The sequence below is a fragment of the Suncus etruscus genome, chromosome 10 (assembly GCF_024139225.1).
Source record: "Suncus etruscus isolate mSunEtr1 chromosome 10, mSunEtr1.pri.cur, whole genome shotgun sequence".
In the NCBI taxonomy this organism is placed as follows: Eukaryota; Metazoa; Chordata; class Mammalia; order Eulipotyphla; family Soricidae; genus Suncus; species Suncus etruscus.
This window is the reverse complement of record NC_064857.1, coordinates 12,162,741-12,179,072: the sequence shown is the minus strand read 5'-3', so window position 1 is coordinate 12,179,072 and position 16,332 is coordinate 12,162,741. Positions and strand designations below refer to the sequence as shown.

Sequence of the window (16,332 nt, the reverse complement as noted above, 5' to 3'; positions counted from 1 at the left end):
ATCCTTTTTACTTTTTGTGTTCTTCAGCAAGGGGTAACAATGCTGGATTATAATTTTTTAGGTTTTTGATAAAATTCCAAGCCATAGGAGCTGGACCAATTTATTTTCCACCAACATGGTATGAATGATCCTTTCTCTCACTTGCTATTTTCCACAAAAAAAATGTGGTTCTTATTTGCATTTCCCAAATAAGTGATAATAATATCTTCAGGGTTTTTTTTTTTTTTTCAGATGCCTGTTAGCTCTATGTATTGCTTGGTGAGCTGATTTAATCAACTAGTCAGAATTTTAAAATGCGCTTTATAGCTGTAAAGCTGACTACAATTGTCATTATATCCAGTGGAGTCACATATTTAGCTTTCTTTCAATACATTGGATATTTATTCAATATTAATGTAAGAAATATTCCTATTATCGTTAGAATAAACTTGTCTTTTTCCTATTTTAGGAAAGAGTAGAAGTTATTTCATAAGGATGATTAGAAATGTAAAACAAATGTGAAATTGTGTATTTTTTAAATAATATAGTCTTTGTTGTGCTTGAAAGCCACCACAGGGCCACACATTAAGGACTGAGGAATGAATCCAGAGCCTGATGCAAGCAGCCATGCACTCTATGATCCACGCCAAGTCCCTCATCCCTTTTATTAGGATGTTTAAAATAAGTTTTTCATTTCTTTTCATATACACTCTGGTCAAATGAGAAATATTGAAGTATTTAGAACAGTCTGCAATACCAGATTTTGCCAGAGGATGGTAGACTAGGTTAAACATAAGAACTAGCTTATAAGAACATAAGTGCTAGCTTATAGTTTTCTCTCAGAAGTTCACATCTCAAAGGCTATGTCTAATTGGTAGAATTAGCAAAGATACGCTTATTCAAAAATATGCATAGAAAGATGATATGACTCTAGCAGTTCTACTGATTTGCTTGCTGGGAAAGGGAAGACATAGGAAACCAGGGGAAGTCATAGGAAGCAGAATACAATCCACATTTCCTCTGTAAGCACTTAGTACTGCTGAAGTGCTGAGATTCTGGCATTTCAAAGATAAGAAAGGCTTGCCCTCTGCCCTTGGAAAGTTACAGATGAGCCCTAAGGCATATTTCAGGATATTAAGTCTTTGTCTTACACATGACCAACCCTGGTTTAATACCTTGGCACCACATATGGTCCTCCAGTACCACCAGGAATTATCCTTGAGCAGAACCAGGAGTTCCTTGAGCAGAACCAAGTGACCACCACTTGGTGTAGAAAAATTTAAAAAAAGGAAAAGAAAAAGAAAGAGAGAGAAAGAGAAGAAAAGAAGGAAGAAAGAAAGAAAGAAAGAAAGAAAGAAAGAAAGAAAGAAAGAAAGAAAGAAAGAAAGAAAGAAAGAAAGAAAGAAAGAAAGAAAGAAAGAAAGAAAGAAAGAAAAAGAAAGAAAAGAAAGAAAGAAAGAAAGAAGAAAGAAAAAAGAAGAAAGAAGGAAAAGAAAAGAAAGAAAAGAGAGAAAAAGAAAGAAGAAAGAAAAAAGAAAAGAAAGAAAGAAAGAAAAAGAAAGAAAGAAAGAAAGAAGAAAGAAGAAAAAGAAGAAAGAAAGAAGAAAGAAAGAAAGAGAAAGAAGAAAGAAAAGAAGAAAGAAAGAAAGAAAGAAAGAAAGAAAGAAAGAAAGAAGAAAGAAAGAAAGAAAGAGAAAGAGAAAGAAAGAAAGAGAAGAAAGAAAGAGAAGAAAAGAAAGAAAGAAAGAAGAAAGAAAGAAAGAAAGAAAAGAAAGAAAGAAAGAAAAAAAAAGAAAGAAAGAAAAGAAAGAAAGAAAGAAAAGAAAGAAAGAAAAGAAAGAAAGAAAGAAAAAGAGGGAGGGAGGGAGGGAGGGAGGAAGGAAGGAAGGAAGGAAGGAAGGAAGGAAGGAAGGAAGGAAGGAAGGAAGGAAGGAAGGAAGGAAGGAAGGAAGGAAGGAAGGAAGGAAAAAGAATAGTTACAAAAGTACAAATCAAGACTACTGCCTAATTCTCAGGTCTCCTATCCTACAAACTTTCTAATAATTGTCACTAGCTACTATAGAGACAAAGATTCAGACCCACTAGAAAAGAATTCAGCTTCAAACTTCTATCCAGGGGATTTGAATGGATTGCTTCCCTCTGTCCATTTCCAGACCCTGGGAGTCAAATCCCAGCTGCCTCAGCCAGCCACCCACTCCCAGCCTTTGTTCATCTCTGAGACGGGGCTACATCTTTCCTAAACTGAAAAACCAGTTCTGATCTTGAAGTTGAACCTACATTTTTAAATTATGGGTCCCTATTGCTTGACTTTCTTTCTGAGTTTGGTTCTTCTATCCTTCACCTAGAGTAAATGATTAAGGCCAAAACTCGAATTTTATGAGTTAAATTTCTTACTCTCCAGTATTTTAACTACAGTCTAGGCCTTTGCTTTTTAAATCATGGGGCGCAACACGTCATGGGATCCTATAACTGAATATGGGGCCTACAAAAAAATAAAAGATTTCTGAATGAATGTGAAACAGCCAAGAAAGTCTTCAAAATCATACACATAATGAATCATCCTGTGTTATTTTTCTCCAGGAAAAAAAAAAAAAGCAAGGTGCAGAAAGCATGATCTCATTCATGTAAAAAATATAGTTCAAAGCTTGAAAGAATTCTAAGAATGTGGTAAAGATAATGATCATCTCTGGGGAAAAAATTAAAAGTATGGGGAAATTAGAAGCGCTTATCTTAATTTTGTAGATATTTATATCTTAGACATTTAAATTTGATGCATTTTCTTGAGATTTGTAGCAAAAAAAATTAATTTAAAATGCAAGGAGATGAAGGAGAAAAACAAAAACTCCAATTTGTAGTCTGGGAGGAAGTGGGGATTGACTAATAAGATATGAAAATGTTTCTTGTCAGTAGTATATTCTTGAAAATTATTATCCTTGAAAATTTCTTAAGCTTTAAAATTATATAATGCTAATACATTTATATTTCTTAAATTAGAAAATAACTTTAGCCTGGAGCTATGTTATTCTACTCTAATATATATTGATTACTTATTTAAAGCCAATGATTGTGACCAAGACCTTTAAGATATATTTGTTTTAACATAACAAACCTATAGATGTGCATTGTCCTTCAACTGGTTTTATAGATGGACAAACTTAGGTTCAAATATGTGCACTATCTTTTAAAGGCCACACAGATGATAAATAGCAGACTTGAGTTAAAAAATCAGATTCTTACCTCTGAGCTGGATCACTTGCTTTAAAAAAACTAGTGAAAAGGCAAAAGAAGCATTAGCTTTTTGTTTATTATTACTTGAAAGTACAGTGCAAGCATTTGCATTATCCATGGAAACATTATTTTTATATCATTTACCCTAAGGAAGCTGCTTTTCTCACAAAGTCTTGATTTTAGGAACAGGTATCCTCTAATGCAGGACTTAATTTACCTGAGAAATGACACATCATGGAATGCTGGCACTGTCTCAAATTCAGTTGCACCCAACCAATCCTAGTAAGGATCTACTAAAATCTAGAAATCCTAGTAAGATCTCCCAATCCATCCTACTAAGGATTCAATTTCCTCCATTTTTAATATTTTTAGGTGCGATGCTATCACATTGTAGTTTTTATTTTAAATTTCCCTGATGAATAGTGACATTGAAACCTTTTTCATGTATATATTGGCAATTTGTATTTCTTCTTTAAAGTATCTATTCAAATCCTTTGTTTCTTTTAAAACATTTTTTTTTACGGAGTTGCAGAAGTTTCTTACTTTTTTTGGTTCAAGATTCAGCTCTTATCAGATATATGGCTTCCAACTATTTTCTCCCATCTTTAGTTTGCTTTTTCATTGTATCATTTCCTTTACTCGGTAGAAAATTAATCTTAGTTTGATATAGTGCCACTAATTTTTTGTTTTGCTGTCTTTTAAGTTTCATTATATGCCTCATAATGAGAAATTTGCTTAAATATTTTTAATATAAAATCAACACATACTTCTATCCTGAGTGTTACCTAAGAGTCATTATTAGTTATAAATATAATTATTAATAGTTATTATTACCTAATAGGTATTACCACTCTACTGTTCTTAAGTATAATCCATAATTAAAGATAAAAACATTCCTTTCTCCTAACTCTGCCTACTATGTCTCTAATTTGTCATCTCTTCAGACTTATAATAACCCTTATTCCTATAATCTCATCTTTTATTTAACCCTGTCAATTCATATGAAATTTTCTCCATCTACTATTTCCAATTACATTAGCATACTATTGTTTACTATTTATCTTTTACAGAAGCATATTTTGTGAAAATTAACATGCATGTCAGAAAAACTTAAGCCAAAAATATTTTTAAGTAAAGGACAATTTTATCTAACAAAGTTCCCATATCCTTGGGGTCTTAGGATGTCTTTAATGATAATAAAGTTCTGGTCCCAGTGGTGTGATATTTCTACAAAATTTACTGAATCTGGCTTAAACTTGGAGAATTTTCCTTTAAAGATCACGTCCACTACAATCACTAATGTGGAGACAGTGGTGCATCTTCTACTCTTAAGTTTCTCTTCTTCCAAAGATGCCTTGATTTGTGATAATAGGACTTAGAAGATTGTGTTGATCTGGGACTCTGAGAATATGGCGACTCCTTCCGCAGGAGGTTCTGAGAAATGAGCCTCTGATGATTCTTCCTGGAACAACCTGCAGCCATGGTGATCACCCAGGGATGGGCCAGAGCCTGTCCAGCTGACATGCGATGACTGGCCTCCAAAATCAGCAGTTTGTCTATAAAGTCCTTTGCCAAGTGAGAAATGTTTGGCCAAGGCTAAGAAAAAAAATTAATTAAATTATACACTCACATCAAAATCATATTATTCTTATATAGATCATTAGCCATCAAACCCCCATAACTTTTTTATATACATCATTAACTGTAATGAATTTAAAACTATACTTCTGCAAGAAGCAAAACAAGATAGTGAAAGAGCACGAAAGAGAGAGAACTCCTTAGCAAAAGAACAAAAACAAATTATCTTTCAAAATTTTCTGTTCAGTGATCAACATGCTGCCATGAATAATATAATTTTCTACATCATTTATACATGGACTTGACAAGAAAAAAATAACATTCATTGGGGATAGGATCTTTCCCCTGAAAAACAAAACAAACAAAAAAAAATCCTCACAATGTTACAAATTATTATTCAAAAACTAAACATGGGGCTGAAGAAATAGCATAGTGAGCAGGGAGTTTGTCTTTCATGCTGCCAACCTAGGTTTGATCCCAGCATCCCATATGGCCCTCCTGAGCCTACCAGAAGTAATTTCTGAAGGCAGATCCAGGAGTAACCCTTAAATGATATGGGGTGTGGCCAAAATAAAAAGTTAAACACTACAAACATACAACAAAAAAGATGCTTTCCTTGAAATTCCAGATGCAATATCATAAACATTTAAGGGCTATATTTAGTCTTGAAATTTTCTAAATATACAGCGTTTTGAAGAAGACTGTGATTAGTAGTGAATTTAATTACACACTTTCAAAAAACATTTTCCTTGAACTAAGAGCACTCAACATAGCACTTGGCACTTTAAAAATTCATTATTATTTAAATTACTCAGTGGTAATTTTCTAGTAATTCTCTTTTATTTTTAACTTCCCTAAAAATAAGTTATTATATTAAGACACCATGCTTTACATGATTGAGTTTTGGTGTACAATGTTCCAACAGAATATCATCACCAGTGTCAATTTCTCTCCATGTCCCAGGTTCCCTCCCACCCTCAACATATTTCCTTGATACGCATATTTTTATTGTTATAGCTTGGATCTCATACTTACAATGTTGTTGGCTCTGTAGCTTTACATATATATATATATGTATTATATATACCCTGCCAGGAGCGATTTCTGAGCATAGAGTCAGGAGTAACCCCTAAGTGCTGCCAGGTGTGATGTCCAACCCCCCCATAAAAAAAAAGAAAAGATAGGGCCATGCTGATGTTATTACAAAGATCTTTACTATATTTACATTAATTTATAATGGTATTACAAACTCACTGTTTTTGAATATTTATCATTTTAATTCTAGCCTATAATGTGGATGTATTTTAAGATAGGTTCTCAAAAGAATTAAGGTTAAATGAGATCAGAAGTTGAAGGTTGAAATCTGGTAAGATTTTTATAATATTGCAATTATATATAAACATAATGTGATCCTTCTTTTCTGTGTTCATATATGTTATTTTAAGGGACTAGAGAGATAGGATGGAGTTAAGACATTTGCTCTGCACATAGTAAACCCCAATTTGAATGCTCTGCACCATTTATGGCTCCTCTGAGCATCACCATGAGTGAAACCCTGAATTCCATGTCAGAAATAACCCTTGAGCACTGCCAGCTCGAGAATCCAAATCCAAACCTCCCACTCATTGTTATTTTAAGACACTAGATTTAAGAGCTTTTTACTATGCATCAATAAATAGCTGGAGAACTGTTTTTATAAATAAAAATAAAATCACAAAAATATTAAAGTAACACAGAAAGTCAAATATCCATATCCTTAAATCATAAGATGAATTCGTATTTCTTTCAAGTTTAATTCTGGGCAAAAATTTTCCCACATTATTCTGATTCCAATAACCAAATAATATTTCACAAATTTATGTACTTTATATATTGACACATTTCAATAATTCAATAGATTTGAATAAGTGTAACTTAAGATAAACAGCAAAGTAGTAGCAACCAAGGCAATATGAGGGGAGAACTGAACCTATACACCTGAGATGAGGAAGGGGCGCTTGAGATAGAGGGTTTTGGGGTTCTTGAGAGACAAACAAGGTGCATTAGTGATTGGTGTGCACAAGAAAGTATGGAATTATTTGTGCAAAAATTTATAAAATTGATATGTTAAAAATTCTAAGATTATATACCATATAAACTATATATTGTAAATATATTTGAAAATATAGACTTTTTATTTTTAAAATATATATAATACCAGGGGCCAGAGTGATAGCATAGAAGTAGGGCATTTGTCTTGCACATAGCAGAACCAGAACTGACCCAGGTTCAATTCCAGGCATCCCATATGGTCTGAGCTGAGCCTGCCAGGGTGATTTCTGAGCATAGAGCCAGAAGTAGCCCCTGAGAGCTGTTGGGTGTGGCCCAAAACCAAACCAAACAAAACAATATATAGATATATAGATATATATTAGCATGCATAATTTAGGGACTTTTTTGACTTTTTTGTGCCTGGATTCTTTTTTAATTAATATCTTTATTTAAACACCTTGATTACAAACATGATTGTGGTTGGGTTTCAGTCATGTAAAGAACACCCCCCTTCACTAGTGCTACATTCCCATCTCCAGTGTCCCAAATCTCCCTCCTCCCCACCCCACCCTCGCCTGTACTCTAGACAAGCTTTCTACTTCTTAGGGACTATTTTATATATGTTCCATAATTTATTCAAGTATTCTCTTGGTGTTTGATTTAATGTTATAGTTTTGTAATATAGCTCAGATTAATATCTCTATGATGAAATCTTTATTGCATTTGGGGATTATATACTTTGGTTCTTTGTAGCAAAACTGTCGTATCAGCATCTATGATTTTAAAATTCCTAAATGTATATTTGCAAACTATTTCTAGTAATTTATCCTCCACTGTGAGCTCTTAGCAGTCTTCGTGACTAAGAGTGGCATTAAATTGAGGGTTTTAAATTACATTTGTCAAGAGCTGAGAGGCCAATCATTTCACTAAGGAAAAGCACTACAGCTTAAGAAGGGCTTGGATCATGTAGATTTAAAGCAAGAAAATTTCTCACCAAATATCAAAGCATCCTGCGGAGCTGTTGAACACATATTAACCTACTGAGCTGGCTCAAAATCGCAAACACTTAGGCTACTTGGTTATCAATGTCATGTATTTACAGCCAACAACTCATTCATGGGGGTCCAAGATCAGAGCCAAAACAGACTATCTCATCAGATATTTTGAGTTTATATATCATAGCTGGGTACAGGAAGTTATGTATCTGGTATCTTCATTAAATATCAACTATTAACAGCAACCTAAGAATTAGGTTTCCAGCTTCCCAATATAATTATTGAGCCCTTATTGTCAATGGTACCTAGGTTGTGATATTCAACTGTGGAATCCATAAAACTATTGATACTGATAGCTCCTAGGCAGACTCCTCCTAGCATCCTTTTATTTCTTTTTCTTTTTTCTTTTTTCCCCAAAAGAACCACATCTTGTTTTGCCTCATAAATGGAGGGGGAAGGAAAAAAAAAGTGGATGGTACCAGGAACAAACAGTCATATGAACATTGAGTGAAAATAAAAAATGATCAGACCCGAACACCAAACCCAAAGTCATCAACAATAGAATCAAAATACCCAATCTACATCAAGATATATACAAAAGGGATCAGCTACACTAGCAATTCAGGGGAGCAAAGGGATGCATGGAATGTAAGGGATGTATAGGATGCATGCTGGGAACCGGGGTGGAGGGAGGTCAACACTGGTGGTGGGAATGGCCCTAATTCATTGTCACTTTGTACCTTAAATATAACTGTGAAGACTTGTAACTCGCATTGGTCACAATAAAACAAACAAACAAACAAACAAACAAAAACCCACTCTCTTACCTCTCGGGTATAATTCAGTTTGCCTTTCAGAATCTTCCTGTAAAGCCTCGTATGGTTCTCATCATCAAAAGGCAGAAATCCACTGAGTAAAACATATGTGATCACACCAAGGGCCCACATGTCAACAGCACTGGTATAAGGCTGCCGAAGCAATACCTCAGGGGCTATGTAATGTGGGGTGCCACAAAGCGTTCTCATGGTCCAGTCGCCACTTTTGTTCCCAGAATGTGCCAAACCAAAATCGGTGATCAAAATTTTGGACTCGGCACCTGGATGATAATACAAGAGATTTTCAGGCTTTAAGTCCCTGTGAGTTATTCGCAATCCATGCAAATATTGAACACCATCAGCCACCATCTGGAGAATTCTGACAGCATCTTGCTCTGTAAAAGATCCTTGAGTCAAAAGTCGGTCGAAGAGTTCCCCTCCAGTGGCCAACTCCATCACCATGTAAACTCGGTCCTGGGCTTCAAAGATCTCCATGAGCTGCACAATATAACGATGACAAACTCGCCTCAGGACAGTGAGCTCAGAGTCGCAGGCTTCTTTGCCTTCTCTCGCCCTGGTTTCCATCACCTTGATTGCAAAAGGTTTCTTGGTGGTCTTCTGTTCCACCCTGACGACCTTGCTGAAACTGCCTGTCCCAATAAGAGACTTGATGTTGTATCTGTTGTTAAAAATATATATAGACATATAATGAAAAACTTAGCTTTCAAAATGATTTCAAAGTGACCTAAGTGAATGCTCAAAGTTATCGAGGAAGTCTTTCGATCCTCTCATCCAATTCCCTTTCCTATTGTTGCTTAATTCTCCTTATTTTTAAAAAATATCTTAAACATTTTTTGTTTGAAATGAAGGCAAGGACTATGGAAAAAATAGTAAATTAACAATTTGTGGGGAGTGGACACACACAGAGGTGCTTAGGGCTAATGTCTGCTGCTACACTCAAGAATTACTCCTAGTATGATTACATAAAGATATTTTTAAAAGAAATGAAAAAATTAAAAAAAAAAAGTTGCACCTAGTAGAACTTGGGAGACCCTACTGGATGTCAGGGATCAAACTTAGTTCGACTGCATATAAGATAAGGCAACTACTCCAACCCCCAAGTAAGTCAACAATTTTAATATCACTAGCTATTACTAATTTTTTTTGTTTTGTTTTTGGGCCACACGCGGCAATGCTCAGGGGTTACTCCTGGCTGTCTGCTCAGAAATAGCTCCTGGCAGGCACGGGGGATTATATGGGACACCGGGATTCGAACCAACCACCTTAGGTCCTGAATCAGCTGCTTGCAAGGCAAACACCGCTGTGCTATCTCTCCAGGCCCAGCTATCACTAATTTTAAAATTATTGTGTTCCAGGATATTTTTAAATGTCAATTTTTAATTAAAAAAAATCTCTACCCAGTGGTAGAATGCCTTTTTCCTTTTAGATATGAACATTGACACTTTTTTATAAAAAAATAAAAGTAAATGTATTGTCATAATTTGTATTGCGAAAAGTATTGTTAAGATTTGGGAAAGAATTTGAGTAACTCCTGGTGCTGTTTCCTTTCCTCTCTCAGTCCTGGTTATTATCATTCTATAACAACCAACCATCACCAAACCTGGATTAAAGTATTCCTCTTCCTTCCTGTCTTCCTCCCTTTCTGTCCTCCGTCCACCTTTCCCCTTTTCCTGTGTTTTCCCAACCTGGATTCAATCCCTGGCACCCCATATGGTCCCCTAAGACCCAATATAAATGATCCCTGAACAGAGTCAGGTAAAATCCCTGAGCACAGCCAAGAATAGCCAAAAAAAGAATTTTTTAAATGAATATATGGCCAATGTACATGCAAATAATGTGTGCTGAAGGGATAACACTTAGGGTTAAAACTTTCACCTTACATGTAACCAACCCTAGTTCAATCCCCACAACTACATAAGGCTCCCTGAATACCAAGCCAGGATTAAGCACTTAGCACAGAGCTAGATACCGCCAAGAAACCAACATCTATCAGCACTTGCTAATGTAAAGCCAGTTTCCTTTTTTTTTTTTTTTTTTTTTTCGTTTTTTGGCTTTTGGGCCACACCTGCTGACGCTCAGGGGTTACTCCTGGCTATGAGCTCAGAAATCGCTCCTGGCTTGGGATATCAAATGGGACGCTGGGGGACGAACCATGGTCCATCCTAGGCTACCACGTGCAAGGCGCCTTACCACTTGCAGCACTGCTCTGGCCCCTGAAACCAGTTTTCAAGATTTAAAAGTCTGGCGAATGGGCGAGAATGATAATACTTGGGTAAACAGTTTGCACTGTTAGCAGACAACCTAGATTTAATCCCTAGCATCCATATGGACCTCCCAGCCCAAGCCCACCAAGAGTGATCCTGGAGTGCAAAGTCAGGAGTAAGACCTGTGGTGTGACCAAAAATTTTTGTTAGGATGGAGTCAGAACAATTCCACAGCAAGCAGTTTCCACAATTTACCTGAATTTGACCATGACTTTCATATACTCTCAATATCTCTGCAACAAATCAAATTTAAACATGGGATGTCTGCCAGTGATATGTAATTATCTCAAAAGGTTGGTGAGAATTTCAATTATTCATGTAAAGTTTTATCTAAATTGAAAAAAAACTATCAAGGATTCTTCTGAACAACCTCAGAGTCCACTCTTTGACATCTATCCCAATAAACAAAAACATAAGTTTAAAAAAACATATATATATGTATATATATGTATATACGCACACCTATAGTTCTTGCAACACTGTAAAAAATATGTTCTGAAAACAACTCAAGTGTCCAAAAAATAGATAAGTGGTAAAAGAAGTTGTGGTATATACACAGTAGAATATTATTCAGCATTAAAAGATGAAACCATGTTGTTGCAACTTTGATCAGAGGTTTTGAAACTCACTTGACCTACCATATTTTTATACCATAAAATGCATTTATCCCTCCCCCCAAAGATGCGTCTTATACAGCAAATACCATCTGGAGCTGAAGCCTGACTGCAGGGGAAGAGAGCATCTAAAAATCTGTGTGCATCTATGGTCAGGTGCACCTTATAGAGTGAAAAATACAATATTTTTGATTTTAGGGAAAAATATATATGAACATATATCTAAACACTCAGCACCCCTTTCTTCCTTTAACAGGGTGGAAATATACCTTTTTTAGACAAACGAAGTGCTGATTTCCAATTAACCTCGAGTTACTAGCACACACTTTGAATCGGTTCATGAGTCCCTATGGGTTGGAATCACTACTCTGAAAAACACTGACTTACATGAAAAAGAGGGTGTCATGTTAAGAAAGTGGGTTAGAAAGACGACAAATACCAGATGATCTCACTCATATGTAGAGCATAAAGCAAAAGAATATCCAGTGGGGGTGGGTGGAGAGTCTATGATGACTAAGATTAGTGGTGGCATGGATTAGAAGTGACCTAGGCAACTAGATTCTCACATTAAACAATGAAAATCAAGCACATGTTTTCCCCTCTATTTTTGGCTAGAATGCTGGAAATAAAGGTTAAGGTTTTGTTCTCAAAAAATAAAAAATAAAATAAAATATGACACTTGGATGGTAAATGTGATACAGTAACACTATGTCTAAAAGAATATTAACACAATGATGATAACTCACAGGAATACAGACAAATATTATCAAAGTTAACACTTTACATGTTTTTTCCTTTGGTTTGGGACAGAACTAAACTTAAAATAATGATTTTTCTATAGAAAAGAATATGAAAGTGATTGAGTTCAACCCCTCATTTTACAAACACAAGCATTTAAAGATCAGATTAGCCCATTTGCTACATTACAGAATGAGGATTACCATACAAGTCTTGTTTGTATTATCGTTGGATGCTCTTTTGCTTTATTAAAATTCCTCCCACAAAAAGGTGCCAGAAAATGAGACAGATTAAGAGAGTGCTGAAGGAGAAGGCAATTATGACTAACACTCAATGCCAAAGATTCAAATACATATGTTAATCTCTGCTAAAAATAGTCTTATTTACATACGGATTTACTTGTCTGGTAATTTTGCGGGGCCAGCCTATATGTTGCTTAAATTCCTGGTGCTCGCTGAATAAAAAATAGCATTTGGCTGAACTAGCTAGCAGAAAACAGCTCTGTTCTCTAGAGTGCATTGAAACTTCTGACCAATTATCTTTTCAAAATAGTAATTCGGTCACATTAAATAAATGCCACCTCTTCCTTCTCTTCCAACAGCTCCTTTAAATGCACATACACTCTGAGGAAGATTTTTGAAGACAATCACAAGCATTTCAAATTCTACTGCTTTGCAGGCTAATGAGTTTTTGCATTAATTCTAAAATGAATGAAAGCATTGTGCAAATGCCAATTTATTTCTATGCACTCGAAACTGTAAGCAAACCCATTTGCTCATCAAATTAATCAGCAGGAAAATAATCATATCTGACAAACATCACTCTTTTGCTCAGATAAAATGAATTTTTCAGTACAGAAAAAGGACCTTGTATTTGGGGAAAAGGTGCTAGTAATTTGACAATGGAGAGAAAGCAGACTCTAATCCACAATTTAGAGTAGTGGAAATAAGTAATTTCAGTTGAATTACAAAATAACTCCTAATATTCTTTTAAAAAGATATAGTGAATGATTCTTATCACTTAAGTGACTATTTCCTGTGCAGTGACTGGCATAGAGGGAACAACAATAAATATTGAATAAAAGAATCATTTATGAAGAGATTACTTCTAAATGATCACACAGACTCTGAAAACATTAAAGAGCAAAACAAGCATGGAAGAATGCATTTCAATCCATTTGCACCACTCAAAAGCAGCCTCGAAGTCAATTGTGTGGAAGAGACAATTCCATATAATGCAGAGCTTGTATACATTATAATTATTTCTTTCATTTTTTCAGCAACTACAAAGAGTAGATTTTTTAGCTTTACTTTTTAATCAAGTTATCAGTTTGCAGCACTATAGAATTTGAGAAATTTAGTTTTATTACCACTATACATATATAAGACTGCACAAAAACATTGGACAACCTAAGGTGAAAAAAATGTATGGAAACAATAATTGTACAACTCATTAGATAGAAGCAATGGTAATGAACTTCCCCAAAATAAACAGTTAAATTCTATTCTATTTATTCTACAAGAATCAAAATTAGAATTACAATGGCAGAGAGGCAGAACTAGATTCAATTCTCCAAGTATCTTTTGTGGCTTCACTCCTCATCTATTAAGAAAAAATTTTGAGATTTCTTTAAAATCCTCATAATGGGGCCTTTGCCTTGCATCCTGCTGACCTAGGAGGGATGAGATTTGATTTCAGGCATCCCATATGGTCCCCCAGCCAGTCAGGGGCGATTTGTGAGTGAAGAGCCAGGAGTAGCCCATGAGCTTTGCTGAGTGTGGCCCAGAAACCAACCAATCAATAAATAAATAAAGTTTAAAAATAAAATAAAATGAGATCCTCACAATGATCTTTCACTTCTATGGTCCTTTCACATTCTAAGAGGTGGGAATTTGGAAGTCCTCCCTTGAGGTAGAAAGTAAGAGCGTGGATAAATACGGCAGCACTGTTTCCCTTTACAACAGATGATCTGAAGTACTCTTTAGCATGTTGATGGCTCACTGTAGAATGTGATTTAATGAGCATAAATTCTGTGCCTGCATTAAGATATTAACCTATTCAGTCTTACAAAATTAATACCCATTCTGTTTCATGACCAGTTGGATCATTTTGTTCTGTTTTTCTAAGATGAGCACTTACTGGATGGATCCTTAAGTTGACCTTGTACCAGAAGTCTCTGAGAAGACCAGAAATGGCTCTGTGATGCCACGAGCATACATGGCTAAGATCAGAGGTGCTCTATGTTTGTTGCAACTGCTCACAATAGACTAAATCTAGAAACAACCAAGTGTCAAGAAGAGATGATTGGATAAAGAGGCTATGGCCTGTATACACAATAAACTACTACATAGCTATCAGCTGAGCAATACTGTAAAACTGCAAAATACTATGCAGCTATAAGCTATGCAGCAATGTGCCACTACATGGATGGAGCTGGAGTGTATCATATTGAGTGAAGTTAGTCAGAAGGCTATGGACAGATACAGAAAGCTCTTTCTTATATTTGGGATATAAAGAAGCAGAGTAAGGAAACAGAACTGAACTTAACATACTAGTCGGGAGCAATAGTTGAGAAGTGGACACTGAGACCAGGGCGGAAGGAAGCAGACATTCTGGTGGAGGGTGTGGTGTTGGAATATTGTATGCACAAAACCTTGTCATTAACAGTACTGTGAATTACAGTACTTTAAATCACAGTGACTAAACTAAAATTGTAGAAATAGCTGAAGAAGTGTCAAAGTGTTCTGGAGAAATTGGTAAGCCACCCACCCTCGTGGCCCACCAAACACTACAAAATGAAAGAGATGACGATTTTCTTCCTCAACATATTCAACATGGTGCATTCTGAGAAAACTGTCGGGTCAAACAGCCAATGACCTTCTCTGACTTCTAACACTTTGTCAACTAAGTCATACTTAGTTTATATGAGGAGGGTAATAATAAGTGCAACATGAACATGGAAGTGATATCTTGTGCCCCACAGTGCAAGCAGCATTCACATGTTTTACTTTAATGATCCGCACACTGATCTAAGATGTAGATATTATTCCCATTTTGCAGAGGAGAAAGGCCAATGAAACAAATTAAAGAGACACTATCTGATATCCGACAGCCTCCAAAGCCAATTTCTCTTTCATTGTCATCTCATTTTTTTTTTTTACAATTCAGTAGAACAAATACCAGACCTTTCTAGGAACACCAAGTATAAGTTGTCAATGTGGTCTGAACTTTTATGTTTGCAAATTAGTGCTTAGAAGAATTAGGTCTCCAACTTCCTATACAGGCTGAAAGGTAAGGACACTAAGATCCCATTTCAAGAGAAAGGTGCCCCAGACAAGGTATTTATGAGTCACAGTTGTGCATCAAAGGTCTAGAGCAAGAATGTATTGAGGTCATGGTATTTCTCTGCCTCAGGCTGACTCAAAGAGGGGACACTGAAGGACAGTTTGGTAAGGAATTTGCCCTGTTCAATCCTCTCCAGCCAGATGCTCTCCCAGCTTTACCTGGACAGTACCCGGGGATCAAACTTGGCTCTAAAGCGGGCAATCTGCATCCTCTGGGCTGCCTCAGCTGCAGTCTCTGACCCGGATCCAATGAGGTTGCCTTGGTTTTGACCGTTGCCTTTGATCCAAGCCAGCTCAGGTAGGGCTGGAACCACCTTCCTGCTGGCCCCGCAGCCCATCCCCACTAGCCTCTCAGAGGCCACAAGCTCCTGCTGCAGCCTTGGGTGTATTCAGCACAGTGGAGACAGATAGGGAGGAACAGACACTCTCCAAGGCCCACTGTGAGGTCTTTGTTAGCAAGAAGACCCCCCACTGTTATTTATTTGGACTTTGGTGTAGCATTTGAGCAAAGCAAAGTGGACAAGAGGGCAGAAGTCTGGGCTTGCTTTTCTGGGCCTCTGTTTTTCAATCTGTAAAATAAGTACATAAAGAAATAAGATTAAACTTGGGTTGTGAAAACTGTCTACTCTGTAAAGGTCTTTTTGCTTCCAAGACTGAGGTAAAATGTAGATAATATGGCATCAAACACACTCTCTATAGAAACAAACTCTAAATTCAGACAATAT

General features: G+C 36.0%; 1 protein-coding gene across 1 annotated transcript; it reads right to left on the bottom strand.

Annotated features, from left to right (window-relative positions):
* Nucleotides 1-4,503: 4,503 nt before the first annotated feature.
* On the bottom strand, nucleotides 4,504-15,945 carry PSKH2 (protein serine kinase H2). Its single transcript, XM_049782421.1, has 3 exons — nucleotides 15,767-15,945; nucleotides 8,639-9,305; nucleotides 4,504-4,803 (listed from the first exon to the last, which is right to left on the bottom strand). Exons 1-3 carry the CDS (start codon nucleotides 15,943-15,945, stop codon nucleotides 4,504-4,506), a joined length of 1,146 nt encoding a protein of 381 aa, XP_049638378.1.
* Nucleotides 15,946-16,332: the final 387 nt, after the last annotated feature.